The following is a 19,396-nucleotide window of genomic DNA, read 5'->3' on the forward strand; positions in this document are numbered from 1 at the left end:
GTGACGGATGTTTTTTCGAAGCTCTTTGTAAGTCTGTAATTATTCATATGATTACTATTAAAGTGCTGTTACATTATAAATTGTTTTTTTCCGTACATGCACGAAATTAACAAATAAAAAAAACACATTGAGAATTTAAAAAATTTTAAATGCAAGAAAGGAGAAAATTATTATTAATAAAATAAATCGAAAACGCATAATCAAAAGGATTGAATACCGGATTATCAGTTGCACTGTTCATTTCTGTGGTGATGATATCTCTAACAAACTCTATCGTGTCGTGAACAATCCCGTGAACCTGTGGACAGCATCTCAAGGTGTAAGCATCTTGAACTCTGTTGCAAAATCGATGGCTTTCTGGAAAAGAAAATCCGGAAAGGTGAATGTGGTTTTTTTAAATATTAATTCCCTTAATACAAACGATATAGAAAAAGGAAGAGCAAAGGAAAACGAGATAGTTGAGGAGCTGATTTAATTATTCTGCAATCGAGTTGACAGTGGTGGTGCTAGTAATAAAAAAGTAAGAGAAGTCTATGTAAAAGCAGCAATCATTTTAATGGAATTACTTGACTCTTGCAAAAGTTTTTTTTCTTGTCTATTTTCTTTTTTTAATGAATTATAAAATGCGGCCTCCTTAAGAAATTTCCAAGCATAATTGTTGATTCTATAAACCTAAAAGTATTAGGAACTTTGATTTGCCCAACTCTTCACTATATACAATTCAAGTTCACCGTAAAAAAAATCTTGTAGTACGATAAATTTTGTTGTATAATAAATATCAAATTAAACTAACCTTTTGTATTAATCAGGTACCAAAAATGGTTACAGATCTATTTCATTATAAAAATTGCGACCAAATGTTCCTAGAGTCACTGAACAACGACTGGCATAACATTTTATACAATATAATTAAACATTAAAAATCAGTAATTTTCTATATTACGCTTGAATTGCTTTCTTTAAGAATTCAGTATTATCTGTTTGCTTTAGGCATTACAATTTCATGCTATTTGATTCACATGAGTGTCCGAAATGATAACATCAATCTGTCTTTCTCTCGCAAGATTACCTAACAACTTAAGTATGCCGAAAAACTCCCCAAAGAAATTTACATTAGGCGATTACTTGAAGATTACTGACCTGCCATTTCTGATGGATGAGTATCTGAATGAAGCAGAGACCTCAGCCTGTATGCTACACTGGATTGACCTCGATGTGGGCGGACCTTTTGTATGTCTGTAAGGGAAGAAAACAAGAACTGAGTATGCAAACAATATATATCGAATTTTTCTTTAGAATGACAGGTGGCATTTTAAGAATTGGATGTCTGTCAGAATAATTTAATGATTTTTTTTTAAAGTCTAGTAAACATTGTAAGTTGTTTTCTCTGTTCTTATATTTTTACAAACGTACTTCAACTTAACAAGTACACTTTTCGACTAGTCGAAAAACTTCGAAACTTCAAATTTTAAGGAAAATGGCAAAGAATTAAAGAATTTTAAAGTATGAGGTCTTCTAAAATAGTATGAATTAAATGGCCATCAAAGTTTGACGTTTAAAAATACTTTGCGGAAGAAACCATTAAGATTGAATTACATAAAAAAAAAAAAAATCAACTGAAGCTTCACATTATCGACAATTCCGACGAACGAAATGGTTATCATAGGCATCTTGAAAAGGGTGTCCCAAAATTAACGCAAAATTTGAATTTGCCACTATTCGTGCAGCAAGGTGTTGGCAATCCTATTAAAAAACATTTGACAGCTGATAGTTTAGTGTTAGTAAAAATGGAGCGTTACACGATATAACTATGAGTTTTCAATGTTGGACAATATTTCAAAAATAATGAAAGTTTGGAGCCACAGTTCGAAAATGTGAGAATTGGCCCCTTAGATCGTATGATTTAACACCATTGGATTTATTTTTATGGGGTTATTTGCAATTAAAGGTCTATGCCGACAAGTCCAAAAGGACGCTTGCATTGACGGAGGAAATTCAACTATGCGTCATCGAAATTCAGCCTCATTTATGCAAAATGGTCATGGAAGATTTCGATAAAAGAGTGCGCATGTGCCAGTAAAGCCGTGAATGCCATTTGCCCTGTGTGTTATTCCATACATAACTCTATCCTATGTACTTTACGATTCAATAAAAATATAACAAATTAAGTATGTTTTATTGTTTTTTATTTTATTCAAATTTTGCATTAACAAATTGTTCGATCGTGTAACGTTCCATTTTTACTAACCTTAAACTATCAGCTGTCAAAAGGTTTTTAATATGGTTACCACCACTTTACTGCATGAATGGTGAAAAATTGAAAGCTTGCGTTAATTTTGGGACACCCTTTACATATACGAGTATAATAAACAAGTTTTTAAATTTGCAAAATAAATAAAATAAAAAATAAATAAATAAATAAAAAAAGGTTTTGTTGAAAAACATTCTTTAAATAGAAAATTTTTAGAATTTCTTTCAACTCTTAATAAATAAAAAAAGTAAAATAAAATAATTATACAGCTAATATTAATTTTAAAGTAAAGAAAGAATTAAATGGATGAAATGCGTTATCAAAATTACTTAATATTATGCAATAATAATGAATCCAAAGACATTTTTATTTGTTTTCAGCTAAAAATACAACTGTGTATGCTAAAGTTTAACAGTTATCTGCATTCGTAAGTGATTAGTAAACGATTAATGGTGTTGGCAAAAATCAATGAAAGCAGAACTATTGATAATTACAATGCTTGTTGGAATGCGGAAATTGAGAGCACGAGAGTTATTTTTAGAATATTCAAAAAGACCTTGATTCGATCTTAAACTGGTACTAATAGTTGAGAGGCGTGATGAAGGAAGTGGAACTTTTAGGCGAAGAACGATGAACTAGTTAATTCACATTAAAAAATTAATCAGAATTCAAATGTAATTTTTTCTTTGTATCGAAACTGTTGAATAGCTTTCTCAAAGGGGTGTATTATGGAATGTGAAACACACCTGTTCGGACAACGATATTTATTACCATAAATCCTTGAAGTGCTGGTTTAAGTTATATTTTGATTTAACAAACCTTGAAAAGGTTTATATCTATTTTTTCTTGCATTGTTTATTAATTAAAATAATTTTAAAATGTTATTAAATTGAACGCCAACTCGTTTCTCGAAAAATTTTCAAGGCGCTTTTTATGTTTTTCCCATTACACATGAATTTTGTTTACGAGTAGTAATTATTTCAGCAATTGATACAATGTCAATGAATAACTAATGAAAGAGTTTTTTTTTCGAAATCCCTCCTGCTTTTAACTGTAGATTATATTATGAAAATAGCTACTTTGTTACACTTTGAGATTACGCTTCAGTATTCTGCCGGAAAGTATTTACGAATTTTGGAACGAATTTCTTCATAATAAGTAGATAGAAAAATTTATTAAATATATGTAAATTGAAAAATTCATAAAAAGAAGTCTTTTACATGCAGTTTTGTTAAAAGCAGCTACACAATAATTATATTAGAGCTTCTTTATATACGATAATTATTTAAATTTAAGCAAACATAATATATGAAATAATAAATTATGCGTAATTTGAACTCACCTCCATCAAAAGCCCTGGTTGTTCCCTTAAGAACTTCTAGTGATAATGCTGCTACGACATCTGCCTGCTTAGCAATAATTTCAGATCGTTGCACGGCTACAAATAAAACATTATGGATTCTTTATAAATATTCAATGAAATTTGATGATTAACAAAGCATTGTCCCCTTTTTAAAATTAAATTTCACTCCTGTATACCATTTTTTAAATAATGCATCGACAATTAATTTAATTTTCCTCATTTAATTAACATTTTAGAATAAATAAGCACATATTCAACGATTTTTTTTTCTGAAATTTTAAGTTAATCATTTGATATTCATTTTATTACACATTTTTGACTTATTATGTCGTTTTATTTGTTTTAGTTTTGCATAATGATTATTTCAATCTAATAGGATCGTCAAAAATTTAGTGCACCATTATTCAAAAATTGATGATTAGTTAAATCATTTAATTTCTAACAATCTTTTAAATATAATTTGCCACGACTTGCAAATTATGAAAAGAGGAGATGCTTTCTTTGATTTTTATTCTGTTGGTTCTGATCGCATTATTATTTTAACGCCAATAATTTTAATTTTAAAGAGATATTTTTTTCAGAAAATTTCTATTATTTTCATGCAAGAAAAAGTTTCCGAAATTGAAACTATTATATTGTAACTATCCATAACAATCGGAGAAATAACTCGCTTCTTGTAAATCAAGCTTGCGGAACGAACTAAACTTGAAACCATGTTCAGTTGCAAATGATAATAAGTTGATGCATTCACTTGGCGATAAGATAAGAAATGATTGAAATGAATTCTCATGAAATATTTCAGAAAATTCGTCGCCCTGTATATAAATGATGTAATTGTCTATCAAGTTTTGCAATTTGCAATTTCATTCTTAACGAATAGGACTTTTGTAAGAAAAACCAAATTATGGTGACAAGACAGCACAGCATTTAATTAGACAAAGCAGCAGAAATTTAATCATTAATTGCGAGCTAGACAAATTAAAATCTAGTGCTATTTATATTTTCATTAATTCGTTTTAATAACACCTTTTAAATTGATGATAAAATCATGGTTAAATAAAGTGAATTCAAACTCCCAAAAATTGAAATTTCATGGCTTCAAAATTTTTCTTTAAAAGTATTCTGAAATGCATAATGATAAATAAAATACCTTCGGCACCAATGGAAGTGATGAGTTGAGTTCCATTAAGCAAAGCAATACCCTAAAAGGGTAAAGGATATCTAAATTAAGATTATTGCAATTTTAAAAATAATTAAATGCATGAGTTTATTTTTACAATTTTCTAAATTGTATATTTACCTCCTTAGCACCTAGGGAAATAGGCTTTAAATTGTGACTTTCCAGTACCTATAAGTTAAAAAAGAAACAATACGTTATTATGATTTCACATTAATAAAATTTGAAACGAGACTTAAAAAAAATATTTGAGTTAAAAAAATCTGCATGAACAAATTTAGTTGATAATATTTTGTTTTGATAGACTGATACTTGATTTGTTAAAGACTTTTTATTTCAAATATCTATGATTAGAAGTCCCTGCAAGCTTTAGATTTAATTCAATCCAATTCTCCTTCACAAGGTATTATTTCTTGAAAGAATTATTTCCGAACTTTAAATGCGAATACTCGAGAATTCTATTTTGCAATGCATGATAAAGAGAGTTAAATAGATTTAATGATATAAAAATGAATTCACATAAGTTTTATTTTTTCTTTTAACTCCATTGTAAATCAAATTTTCAAAACTATTAATCAAATTGAATTTTTATTAAAAATATTTGTTTCTCTTCTCTTTATTAAGTAATAAATCTCTAAAAATAATTATATGGCTTATCTATCCTATTTCAAGTTTGTTTTTCTTTATTTTGGAAAACTTTCTATTTCATAATTTAAGCAAAACGAACTTGCAGTTGTCCGTAAGAGCTGGGTAAGAGATTTTACATGATAATATTGTTTTTTATTAATGTGAGGAATAAAAATTTCAAATTATGCATGTTTGCATCCAAATATATGATAAATCGTCATTATAAAAAGCTAACTGAAATATTTTAAAAATTTATTTCTCTTCATACAATACGAACCCCCCCCCCCATCCAAATACTTGATTTTCAGTTCTGAAATAGTTTTTCAAATATTTGTTTACATTGATTGATTTATCAAATCAAAGTATCTCATTTATTTGAAAAGCTTAATAAATTAATTTTTTTATTAATTAACTCATTAATTTGTTTAGAAGTTAAATATGCAAATGGTAAATAAAAGATTCAAAATGGTTTTCTTTTAAAAAAAAATTAAATCTGGAGAAAAAAAAATTGGAATTTTTTTTTTAAATTTTATTTTTAGTTCTGCTGTTATTACATAGTACTTAATTGTAATAAATTGTACTTGCAGCTAAATTTTTTTATAATTGTTGTTGTATGGGTTAAAGTAGCTGGTAAATACGATACGATTGCACTTGCTATTAAATGTATGACTGAATTTGTTATAAAAAATGATACGATTACACTTGCTCTTTATTCCCATTTTGATTCTTGAGTAGACACTTACGTATTTAGCCTCTCCCCATCCAGATTCGGGACTCCACATTTTGCCTTCTCCGATCAGACCCAGTGCCAAATGGGCTAATGGAGCGAGATCACCACTTGCTCCGACTGTTCCTTTTTCTGGGACCCACGGCAAACAGGAAGCTGAAAATAATAAAGTATCGTTTATCGAGTCGAAACGATATTTTAATTATTTTTTTACTTAAAAAACAATAGTTTATCAAAATTTTCATAATCCAATTTTAGAATCTATTTGCCGTTTATACCTTATTGAATTAACCTTTAGAGGCACTTATGCTTTTGGTAGCACATGATACATTTTGAAATATAGCTGTATTCTCCATAGGTTTAAAAAAATACATATAAGACCTTCTTTTAATATTGTTGCCCTGTAGATTCGATTCAACTATGTATAATAGAATTAGTTTAATTATGCATAGCCAAATGCATTCATTAAGTTGCATTTTGCAATACTGAACCCTAAATTCATAAAATTGTGACTAGTTCCTGTTTGCATTATTGTGTTCAATTTTGTTTCATTTTATTACGAATTTTGTTATTTTTTTTTTACAAATTACCATCATCATATTTATCATAGTTTACTTTAACTCCTTCGAGACGGTACAGTTTTTTTTTTGAGATACTCCCAGAAGCTGAAATTTGCAATTCAGCATCACTGCGCACAAGGTGTGCTATCCGTCTTTTTTGGTTCGTAAATTCTTTTCACACTCAGCGTGCAATCGGTCTCGAATGGGTGAATTGTTTCACGAAACAAATTCATGCTAAGGCTAAATAAAACGCTGTGCACTGATTTAATTTTTGAATCTATTTCGCATATCGTATTATAATATTATGATGCAGCGCTGCAACTTTAAGCAATCATTTAACATAAATTACCAATTCCATTTAACCAATTTCATTTACTACTACCAGCACCAGCACATAATGGCGTTATGTAAGACACGCCATTATGACCAATTTTTTTACAGATACACCATTTCCAATGTGAACCAATTCCTTTAACTCATAATAAAAAGTTACTGTTAACGAACTTCACAAGATCACAATTTATAAATCATCTTTGAATCTAAAAGGCGTAAGAACTTATTTTTCTATTAATAAATGCCTATATTTTTTTTGGTCAAAAGTTTCGATCTCCTTATTTTAAAAAATACCAAGATCACATTTTCTTTTCTTTGGGAATTGCCTTAAATATTTTTTATATATCATAGCCGGAAATTATACTTTTAGTTCCTTGATTTTGCTAAAATTATGTTCCTTTATATATGAAATGATTAAATAAAACCAACTAAAAAGAGGCATGACAAGAGAATTTAACTGATAAGGCAATATTTTGCAAAAATATATTCTTTTATATTTTTAAAAGCACATTAAAAATTGTCCATATCTTGATACTTTCATCTTTTTTTTTCAAATTATAATAAATTTTTTTTCGAATTATAATATTTTCCTATTTATTATAAATTTAATTCTTCCGACGAAAGAACTAGTAATAAATCCTATTACAAAATTAATATCTTTGATTTGATTGGAAATTATTACTGGAAAGTTTTATTTCTGTTATAAAAATATAAGCTCTAATCAACGAGAATCATTTACATCCGAGAAAAATAAAGTTGTGGTTTTCCTCATTAGAGAGGAAAAATCAGTGTATATAGAAAAATGATTTCTCTCTAAAAATGCAATAATATTTTCGAATTCGAAATATTGTTTTCAAACAAATGCAACAAATATTATATTTATGTTCTTATTATAGACTTTAATAACACGTCTTTGGTAAATAGTTACCGGAAAGTTAAAAAAAGTAAGATAAATTCGAGATAAAATTCAAGGTGATATTGTGGTTTTTTTCAGAAAAAAATGAACTAATGTCTTATAGAAAATTTAAAAATAATTCTTTAAGAAAAAAAATATTTTTTCAAGCGAAATTTTTATTAAAAAAATCATTATTACTCACCATTGAAAGCATTTATAACCCTATTCAAGGTTTCCAAAGAAATTCCGCTGAATCCTTTTGCAAGCACATTGATACGCAAAGCCATTAACATCCTTGTTTTCTCAGGAGATAGGGGTGTTCCAACACCTGACAAAAAAAACAGAACAAGAAAGTTCTTTAAATTACATTAATGAACGGTAGTCAAAATTACGATTTGAAAATCTTGTCTTTAAAAAGTTATGCATTCATAATAAAAAAAAAATATTTAAAGAATATATATATATATATATATATATATATATATATATATATATATATATATATATATATATATATATATATATATATAAATAAACTATTGAATTTTGAATGCAATTTTTTTTTTGAAGAGAGAAGGAATAATGTGGAAATAACCCGAGAAAAAGATACAAAAAAAAAAAGTCAAATTCGTAGAAATCCATTAATGATTATGGATATTAATATTTGAAAAATGTTGAAGGAAATTATTAAGGAAAATATCATTTATATATAAGAATTGAAGTTCGTTATGAGTTTTATTTGCCAGTTTTATCTTAATTCATTTTTTATTTAATTTATTTTAACTTTTGAAATACTTTCATTTTAAAAACAGATATCAAAGAATTTTTTAAATGGTTATGAAATTTGAATTAATTTAGATTTAGATATTTTTATAGACATTCAAAAACAAAATGAACTTACCTGCAGAATGGGATCGAATAAGGTTTTCTTGAAGCTCTCTGCAATAAACGATATATTCATGTATATTTGAGTTTTAAAATTATAAAAAATACTGTAAAAAGACATTCAAATATTTCTCATGATAAAGAAAAACTTTTGAGGTAACACATAAAAGTTTGGTATTATTTCCAAGTATCAATGTCATTCATCATATTATTTTGTATATAATTAATTATTACATTGTATAATACACTAATATAAAATTTATATTAGTGTATAAATGTATTGTACAAATTTATATTAGTGTTTCAATACATTAATTTAAAATTTATAAACAATTTAATTTACGACATTTATGAACAGTAATTTAAGGTATATCGATTTGCTACTGATAAGAATGGAAAAGTTAAAAGATTCTCTCTGCGATTTGTTTAATTTAATACCATGAATTAGCATATACCTATTTCTACCAAAGGAGTTATTTTGATTTTTGATTCCAGTCCCTTTTTTGAAATTTTAATTAGAATTTTAGTTATTAATTAAAAACTAACTTTCCCGCCAAAAAAGTCTTCATTTCCCCACCGCCAAATGACTAAGACTTCAGCATTTTTTTCCCACGCTAATGAGCCTTAGGCGTAACATTTTTCAACCGATTATTTCAAACGATTCTGTTTATTTTTCTTAATGTTTGATTCATTTAAAATTAAACATTGTTTATTAATTGATCTTTCAGATTCCTTCTGAAGTACTTTTGAATTAAAATAAAACAGAATAAAGGAAACTCATTGGTTGGTTATATTAATCATCAGAAATGATATCAGATCAAAAATATGTTGAAGTATTGCGGTGGATTATATATAACTGATAGAGGTAAGTTCTGGCAAAAGGAAATAAATGATAAAAAAAAAACCCTCATATTCTTTTTCTGACCAATCTGTTGCAAAATCTTTCAAAGAAAATTACACTTGCTGTAGATATTGACCGGCATGAATAGAATTTTTTAATATAATATTTCTTTTGTTTATTTGAGTTATATTATAATATAAAATTCATTTCGATATACCAATGGAATACAAATTTTTCGAGATGGTGGAATTTTTCTCGTCTAATGCATTGGTTGTAGGAAAAGTTCATTCGCATTTTAAGTTCATTCTTTCCAAAAAAATTATACTTCGCCGAAAGATTAGAAGAGCATGAGCAGAATATTTTATATCATATTTTTTTTCTTTATCTGAATCTCATCATAATATAAATATCATTTAGGTGTAATCTCTGTAATAAAAAAAATCGAATTAAATAATTTTCCCCTTTACATATATTAGTTGAGAAAATAACTTTACCCTTATTTAATTAATAAAAAATAATTTAACCCAATATACTTTTAATATTTACAGCAATTGTTAAAGTCAAATGCATGATAAAAACTGCAATTTTATAAAATTATTTTTAAAAAAAAGCAAGGGAATTTCTTCTTTAAAATAAGATAAAATAAGAAGTAATTTCCGAATATTTAAAAAAAATTCCAAAATAATTTAATAAATAAAGGAAGATTGTGACCCAAGTTGCTCAAGAAATGCGCTGTTTTTCTTTTCAGACATGGAAATCGTTTCAAGATCAAGCGATTTTTTAAAAATTCTAGTTAGATAAGATGGATTTTCGCCGATAGCGTGCTTTAGTAATTGGGAAAGTAGTTTCAAACTTACATGAAGTACTTGATTCAAACTTCTCATTATTTAACAATTTGATTCCATTTTGCTATATCGGTACCTGCCACCGAAATTAATCAGAGATTTTTGTGACAAATCTGATAATTAATAATAATAAAATTAGAAAATAAAAAGACATTTGAAGTGAAATCTTTTTTTCTAATTTCTATAATAAAGACAGATTTAATATACACTGATTTATGACAGATTTTACTCAAAAATTGAACATTTTAAACCAGTAACTTAAAAAAAAAACAGGATGGAAATTAATTATAAACAAAAGAGATTATTTTCTTACATAATTTTTTCTTCGCTAATAACTGTTGTTGCGAACTTTCCAAAACCTGTGTTGACGCCGTAAGCTACTTTATTTTCTTTCAAGATTCTTTCTAACATTTCACGGGAACGATTGACTCTTGCTTGAGATTCTTGGCTTAGCTGTAAAAAGTAAGAATGAAAATTTTATAAATTTGCTTAAAGTGGCATTTTTTTGAGAAGCTTTATTTTAACTAAATGTTTTTGAATAGAAATTAAAAAAGTAGTTCCATTACGAAATTACTGAATGCAGAAGAATAATATTTGCATCAAAATAAGTTGTAGAATCAGATTAGATAGGAAAACATGATATTTGCGAAATCATTTTTATTTCTATGTCATAATAATCTTGTAAAAATGAATCAGTTCAGATCATGAGAAGATATTCTAGATTATTCGTTATCAAAAAACTGTTAAGTTTCAAGATCATCTAAGATGTAAACACAGATTCAGATCAAGAAAATACAATTCTTTCCTGATTAATTGCAAGAGATAAGACAGAAAATAACTTAGGAAAAAGGTATTGCTATTACATCAATTTGTATTATTTTTATATTCTATATTTTTCATTCATTATTTTGATCAATTTATTTATTACATAATTAGAATAATGAAGTTTTTCAAATCAAAGGATTTTTCTCTTCATATAAAAATATTTAAATATTTTCATTCATTTTTACAAATTTATTTAAGACTCGAAGAATTTCCCAGTTATCAATTTTTATGGTAATTGTACTGTTTCAAATTTACTTTTCCTTGGTATGTATTTTAAATGTTCAATATAAACATGAATTTTTTTTATAACAAATATTCTTATTATAAACTTATTATAAAAATCATAAAAAATTTATAATAAAAAATAATTATATTTTCTTTTTCATTTTGAATATTTATTTCATCGATCAAAAGCCAAAATAATTTCTAGCACTTTCAAGAAATGTTTCATAAGATGTTGATTTAGCCTATTTAAGATTTTCAGTATAATATGTACATTAAAAAGCAATGAGAAATTTTTATGAATGTTGAATTTACGATATAATACGTAGAAATAATTTCTTACTTTAATTTTATACATTCCTTTTCCAAGTTTTATGAGGTCATCTGGAATGAGGTTATAGCCGTCCAAAGTTAAGTACTGGAAATAAAGAAAAATACGAAAAAATTAGTCAAAATTTGTACATTTGATGAAAATTAAAAATTAAAAGAATTCTATAAGCTTTGTGCAATGGATATTTATATTAAATTGCATGATGAATAATATGATACGTACCTCTGATGGAATTTTGAATTTTCCTGGTCTAATAATAAAATTAAGGGAAACAGATAATTTTCATTCAAAGAAAAAAAAATTTTGCTTCTTAGTGCGTTTTATTAAATTTTAGTAATGCCAGAAATAGCTTCATAGAGTTAAAAATATATTTAGAATTTTTTTAAGTATTACTCCCAAATTTATCGTTTAAGATGTAATATAATTTGAGTTCATAAAATTTAAGGTTTGTAATTTCAAATTTTTTTTTGGAAAATTTATATGTTGTAAGTGAAAGATTATCCATCGCTAATAATAACTATAGTAATAATAATAACCTTATTGTTCTCGATATTCTTAAAAATTTTTTACCATGCATTCAGTTTACATACACGAAATGAAAAGAAAAGTAGAGTTTTTCAAGAAAGATGATTGATAAATACATTTTTCGAAGTATTTAAGTTGCCATGCTTATATAAATAAGTAAGTATATACATCAAAGATTTCAACAAATGGATTTTAAAACGAATATATTTTTCAACCTTTATATTAATTAAACTGTTTAATATAATAAAGCGTTTTAATATTTTTGTAGCATATTTTTGTAAAATATAGTTTAATAAATTAAATATGAAAATAATTAATTTTCACGCATTACAAGATATTAATTTCTCGCATTAAGATATTAATATGATTTAATTGTAGAAGATTTTATTATATGAAAAATTTAAATTTTAATTAAAAATTAAAGGGAAAATTTTTATGGTTAAGAATTAAAGGAAAAACCGTATTACATTTTGAAAGCAATTAAAAATCTTTATATTTTCATTTGGTCAGTATATAAATTCAAAGAAAGGATACACTTGTTCTGGTACATAGTGGATCTCTGCTGGAGCTGTCACAGGATTCGGTTTGTCTGTTTCTAATACTAAAATGAAAAATAATGGAATAAAAAGTTAATAAAATAAAGAATAAATATAACTGGAAGGAGAAATTTAAAGCAATCTGTTTATTGAAAAAGTTTTGGAAATAATCAGAACATCAGTAATTTAGAATTATAAAAAAATATCTTTAAAAATAAAAGAAATTATCTTAAATCAGGTTGGGTAATGTTTTTTTCCTTTAATATCCAAAAATTCATGAACTAAACTTTGTTATTAATTTACGAGTAGCCTAAATACCAGAAAATTATTATTTCTGATGTTAAAATTTAATCAATAAATTATTTATTATGAATGAATTTTATATAAAAAAGAAAGAAATATTAAAAAATGTTATTTAAAAGAGATTTTTTAAGAAAAATTTAGAAGTCATTTCGAATTTCTTATTTTCTTAAGCATTTGAAAAAAATCATTTATAAGTTCGCCAATCAATGAAATGACCTAATTTTGCTATGTTGATTTTTAATATTTCTAGCAAGAAAAAATTCATGAAAAATTTTGACATTTCTTAGCTCAAAAAATTTACACATGCAATAAACTAGAGCTTTAAGAATAATAACATGCAATTTTTTCATCATGAGGTTGGAAACTATTTCAGTATAAAATGTATATAAAAAATGGTTTTTCTTAATCATTGTATTTTAATTGATTTATGCTTACCAACGGAGACAAAGTCATTGTCGTCAAGAACGTGGTTCACCTGGTCATCAGGATCTAAAATTGCTCCTCCTTTCGTCTTTCTGATCTGATATATTTTTTCTTCTCTTCCTGATACATGAGAGCTCTGGGGTCTTAGCTTCTGATACTTTCTGAGGGCCTCTTCTCCAACAAAACGTACTGTTGTGGAGCTTCTTGTGCAAGGGACGGCAAACCATTCGCCTCGAACTCGGACGGAAACCTTCATGATTGACAGAAAATAAGATTCTACGACACCGAAAGTGACTAGTAAATAGAGAAAACTACTAATTTGTGCAACGACTGAATTAAATTAAATTTATTGCAATGATGCAAAAATTCGATGCTTTTGACGATTCTAATCGGTCGAAATAGAAAATGTTTCTAAATGTGTTTCTAAAATTTTCTTTTGATGGAAAATATTTTACCACTACAAAGAAAGAAATGACTTTAAAAAATGCAAAAACAACACGATTCTCGAAACGAACGGAAAAGATCTTCTGTTGACAAATTCAGTTGTAATGAAATGGCATATAAAGATAAGATTAAGCTTTTCGTGATGCCTTGCTTTCTTGATACATGAGAAAAAAAGTCCAAGGAGCCAAAAAAGGAAGACCGAAACTGATTGAATCAAACTGAGACAATCTCAGAATCAGTTAATGTTAGCTAATATTTTTTATCAAATCTCTCTTGGAAGATTAGACAAGAGGGCGAGTGCTCGGTGCACGAACGTAAACAGAAACTGAAGTCTCTGGTGGTTCCCGTTTTTATGTCGGATCGATACAGTATCACCGTGACCCTTGGTCCACTTTTATTTTTATTTTGTTTTAAAGCTGAGGTTGGCATATTGGCCAATTTCTTTGCTTCGTGGTGGTCACATTGAGATGGACACGTGAAGTATGTTGACTATAGAGCCGGCGATGACGATTAAAGTAGTTGACGATATATTTAAGAGAAATATTTTGTCCTTGCCTGTAAGCATGTGATTTAGTGTTAAAAAAATAAAGATACACTTGAAACTTCAAGGTAATAGAGAATTGTGAGAGTGTTAGAAAATTAAATAAGAAAAAACAATGCGATGTTTTTACGGCAAACGGATATAAGATAATAATAGTTTAGAAATTTTTCACTTCAAAATTGTTATTTTGTTTTCATTAAAGGGAAAGTGTTAAATGAGTTGATGATAACTCACATCTGTCATTTCAGTTTGGCTTGAAGATCACTATTTTTGGATCTGCTTAAATGATGTACTTAATATGCGCTTGTTAAAGGAGAAATCGATGATAATGTGTTTTTTATTATCTTCTTGAATTAAGAAATACTGAAATCTCACTTCATTTATTTTATACAATTTATCTACATTATTATAAACTCAATTATATAAATTAGAGATATTATAGCGTTATAGAGATATCATAGCATTTTATATAATAGCATTTTTGCAGGCATTTTATTTAAATAACAATTAAAAATTGCAAATTTCGAGATTCAAAAAAATATTTCATCCCTAGTTGCTAATAATTATAAGGAATCACGTTACTCTATCCTATTAGGAATGTAATACATTTGAATGACTGGATTATCAAAAGCTGCAATATTGATGCTGAGAAATATGCACAATGGATTCTATTCATTCAATGACGATGGATTTGTCTTTGTTTTGCTATATTTGCATATCGTTTAGGAGCAAAACTAGGTTTTCTATATATGGATAAACATCCCAATTTTCGTTGTTAGATGGGAAACTATTCATGCAACAGTATCTCTCTTCATGTTTTTGGTCTACATTAGTGTGATTTGTCTTCGTTGGATTTAGAGGGCACTAAATCTTCGGTCTCGAAGTTGAGATCTTATCACTCAGTCACATGGGATCTTTATAGGTAGTGGAATTGTTAACTATGCCCAGAATCATAATTTGTTGCCAACAAAGACTATAACCTGCTTTTTTATACGGCAACCTTTCAGCTTTGCACACCAAATGCTATCCCGATGATTTGCTATTAAAAATAATTCATTCACCACCTTTCATAAATGACTAGAAGATTTGCACAATATTGAATCAACATGTGCAATTGATTTAAAACGAAAAGTTTCTTCCAAAAGCATTGATGATGTTGATATCGTGTCCGCGTTACCACGGAAAGGGGGTGCAGTAACTTCTGAGGGTAAAGACCCCTGAGCACCCTTGGGCAGAAGTCTGACTTACAGCTCATATGAAGATGAAACTCCCACATTTTCTTGCACAACCCTTTTTTACAGGGGGGTACATTCATACACCTCACAGATAGAACGCAGATGAAAAGCAACCATGCCCGAACCGAGACTCGAACCCAGGACGGCCAGGTCACGGGGAAGACGCGCTATCCCTATGCCAGGACGCCGGCCCCAAAAAGCATTGATATTGGCAAGAAGAATACATAAAAAACGCCCAATACTGTTCCGTTCATTTTACAATTAGAAAATCATGACCCACTGAAATATACAACTTTTTAAAAAAATGTTGTGAATTAATGTGAGTATAAACACGTGTGTAAGTTAGTAATTCGAGTATAAATATTTTCTTTCTTCAATATTTATAGAAAGGACTCATTTCTCACCCTCATGTAAAATATAAAAAAGACGAATTTCCATTTAAATGATATTTTTGACATAAAAATCATTAGAAAAATATCGGAAAAGCAAACTACAAATTGAACTAACAAAAGTATAAATTTTATTAATTTTCTAGCCTCTTCGTCTATCAGCTGCTCTCCCACCAAGATAAAAGTACTAATTTAGACATCCAACTAACTTCGATGAACTATATTTAATCAAGACAGAAGAAAGTACTATTTTAAATTATATTTGAAGAATAAGCACAGGACAGTCTCATAGATTATCTATGTCCTGAAAAGAGACGAAATTAGATCAATCGGCTGGAGAGAAGGGGATTTGCTGAGTTTTATTTTGCAAAATTTGTTAAAAATGGAGGGCATTGGAGAATGAGGGCCATTGATGATATGTTTAGAGATTATGAGCTTTTATCTCTACTATTGGTAAAGATGAATTTGTGCGTATTGGTACTATATGGGTCAGACCATTTGACCTATATATCTTGAAGGAAGGGATTGTGCACCTTGAAACGTTTTATTAATTTTCAGGATTACGTATTTACATTTTTAACAGTGCCATGATGTCATGTGACTGGTCACCAAAAGAATGCTTCATGTACACCATGAGCGGGGCATATATAAGACAATTAAGTAACATATATTTAATGTCTGGCAGATTTACGTTATTATGGTTATGACGCTGTATATAAACGTTTTAAATGAAATTGAAGCTAACCAACATACCCGGAAAATAGCTGGTCGCCTAAGTCGTATATAAAAATCGACGAAATTGAATCAGCATTAAGTGATAGGATTTTTTTTTTGTTTTTGCTGATTATTTAATATATAAATTACAGATGATGTTTTTAGTAAGATCATATTAAGCCAAGCTAGAGATGCTCAAATGATAAAGCTATATAATGTTTTTACAATGAGCTTCAACGAAATCGTAGGAAGAAAGATAAGAAAGGATTCCCTATCTTTAAATAATTAGTATTAAAAATTGGCTTTTGCAATCATGATTGCAAACAGATTGTTCTGCTCTTATAGGTAAAGATTTTTCTGTAAATATTTATTAAATGGATTAACATATTTCTATCACGCGCTTGTTTACTGGAAATACCTCAAAAGCCACAAGCATGCGGGATGTTTTGTAATTCATAAGCTAGATGATCAGCTTCTTATTTTTAGGTGCAAATAAAAAGAAGGCATTAGGTTGTTTATCAAAGAGTTTTATATTCATAACATTCGAGATTCGAGAAAGTTTATGAGGAAATGGGAAAGAAAAAATTATCTCGGCGGAAGACACAAGATTTGATATCTATTTTTATAAACTAGCTTACATTATCGAAATTAAGAAATAATTCCATGAAAATCTTTTTGCTATTAAACCCTCTAAGAACAGGTTTCAACTTAGAAAAACTACTTAAAGCATTGATAAATTCAGAAATTTGTTTAAATATTTAGTTGAATAAATAATGAAAAACATAGGGAAAATAAAAAATACAGTTTGTCCTACCCATTCATTTTTTTAAATTTATAAGTATGAAAAATATCGTATTTCTTGAGTTATGTTTATTTTTCAAATATCAGGAAAAGTGTGAGGAAACATTAGAATGCGATTTTCAACAAAGTTATAACAGAATGAGTGAAACTCTTTTTTTTTACAAATGTTTTCGATTGCAAAATCTTACCTTGTGAGACGAAAAAAGGAATGAAATAATTTTAAAAGTTTATATGATTTAAATTTACTTTCTCTTTAATAAATATTATTTCTAAACAGGATTATTGTGAATTAAAGTCTTATGGACTTGCAACTTTTATATATTATTTTTTATCTCTAGAGATGAAAAAAAAAGAATTAATAGAAGACGATAAAGGTATAACTGAGCATGAAAATCTAATTGAATTTTGTGAACAAACTTATCTATTTTTATTACCGAAATACGTGCTAATAGTAATGATTCTTTTTTCATGAGAGATAAAAAAACAAAAAGAACACATTACTAATATTTATTAAAAAAAAGTCTTATTTGAGTCCTTTTGTAATCTTTCAAAAATTTTAGCCAAATAAATTAAATTATATACTTTTTACATTGGAATTAAGAAAACTATAAAAAGGCTTTCGAGGTGATTTTTAGAAAAAGAAATGCGCATTTTTTTTTAACTATAAAAAGAAACACTACGATTTTTAAGTTTCAAATGTAAATGATCAATAATTAACTAAACGGATAGGTTTTTAATGATAATTAAAAACTAATATTACGAATTAAATATGACTATTAAAAATGAACGGAATGTTATTAGTGATAATTTGTTCATACAAAATTAAATAAAACCATAGATCGGATGAAGGCAGCTTTAAGTAGTAACAATAATACAAGCCATTTTCAAATTAATTATTTTTTGTTGCTTTCTTCTATCATTGTTTTATAAGTCACACAGAGAGTTAATCAATGAATTCTTATTTTCTTAAATGAATAAATAATAATAATAATAAAAAAAAAACTAATATCTCCAGTATTTTAGGAAAGATGAAGTTCCAAAATTCTCATTTAAAATTTTATTAGATACAGAAGTTGTTGCTTTTCTTAATTTTAAATTATCGTCTGTTTAATTCAAAATATAATTCTTAAATCATTATTTTCGAAAATGACATTTTTGTCAATGGAAAAAATGACTCATCCTCTTAAACAAATAGAGAGACAAAAATAATGAAAAGTCCGATTTGTGTTTGTTATAACTTTACATTTCCCCTGAGAATAGAAATTTTAAACAGCAGAATAAAGTAATTATTATACGAAATTATTTAAAAATGAAAGAAAAATGTTTTTTTTTCATGATTAAAATTCTTTCTAGTTATAAAAGATTCTTCTTTCAAACAAGAAGTTTATTTATGTGACGAATCTACCCTTTTCCCAGACTTGAACATTTTGTAACTAAACATGTGATTTGAAAACGCGCTTTATCAGAACTGTTTATACAAGGCAATAAACTCTTTAGAATTTTACAAACGCAGTGTTTTTGATAAATATTTAAGCTGCCTTTCTGATAAATCTCTTTTCTAAATTAGATATGACACTAATATTATTAAAGACTGAACAAGCTT

The 19,396-nt window shown here is 27.3% G+C and overlaps 1 protein-coding gene across 1 annotated transcript in view; it reads right to left on the bottom strand.

The window, feature by feature from the left end:
• The window catches only part of LOC129968265 (histidine ammonia-lyase-like), a 45,626-nt gene that overhangs the window by 3,410 nt on the left and 22,820 nt on the right, over nucleotides 1-19,396 (bottom strand). Inside the window, exons 3-15 of the mRNA XM_056082122.1 lie at nucleotides 13,682-13,919; nucleotides 12,942-13,008; nucleotides 12,105-12,132; nucleotides 11,895-11,969; nucleotides 10,818-10,957; nucleotides 8,835-8,872; nucleotides 8,136-8,261; nucleotides 6,162-6,301; nucleotides 4,915-4,962; nucleotides 4,765-4,816; nucleotides 3,594-3,689; nucleotides 1,141-1,236; nucleotides 218-357 (exon numbers count right to left, since the gene is read on the bottom strand). Coding sequence (XP_055938097.1) covers nucleotides 218-357; nucleotides 1,141-1,236; nucleotides 3,594-3,689; nucleotides 4,765-4,816; nucleotides 4,915-4,962; nucleotides 6,162-6,301; nucleotides 8,136-8,261; nucleotides 8,835-8,872; nucleotides 10,818-10,957; nucleotides 11,895-11,969; nucleotides 12,105-12,132; nucleotides 12,942-13,008; nucleotides 13,682-13,919 — 1,284 coding nt within the window. The remainder of the gene's footprint in view (nucleotides 1-217; nucleotides 358-1,140; nucleotides 1,237-3,593; nucleotides 3,690-4,764; nucleotides 4,817-4,914; nucleotides 4,963-6,161; nucleotides 6,302-8,135; nucleotides 8,262-8,834; nucleotides 8,873-10,817; nucleotides 10,958-11,894; nucleotides 11,970-12,104; nucleotides 12,133-12,941; nucleotides 13,009-13,681; nucleotides 13,920-19,396) is intronic.

The sequence above is a fragment of the Argiope bruennichi genome, chromosome 1, assembly GCF_947563725.1.
Source record: "Argiope bruennichi chromosome 1, qqArgBrue1.1, whole genome shotgun sequence".
Lineage (NCBI taxonomy): Eukaryota > Metazoa > Arthropoda > Arachnida > Araneae > Araneidae > Argiope > Argiope bruennichi.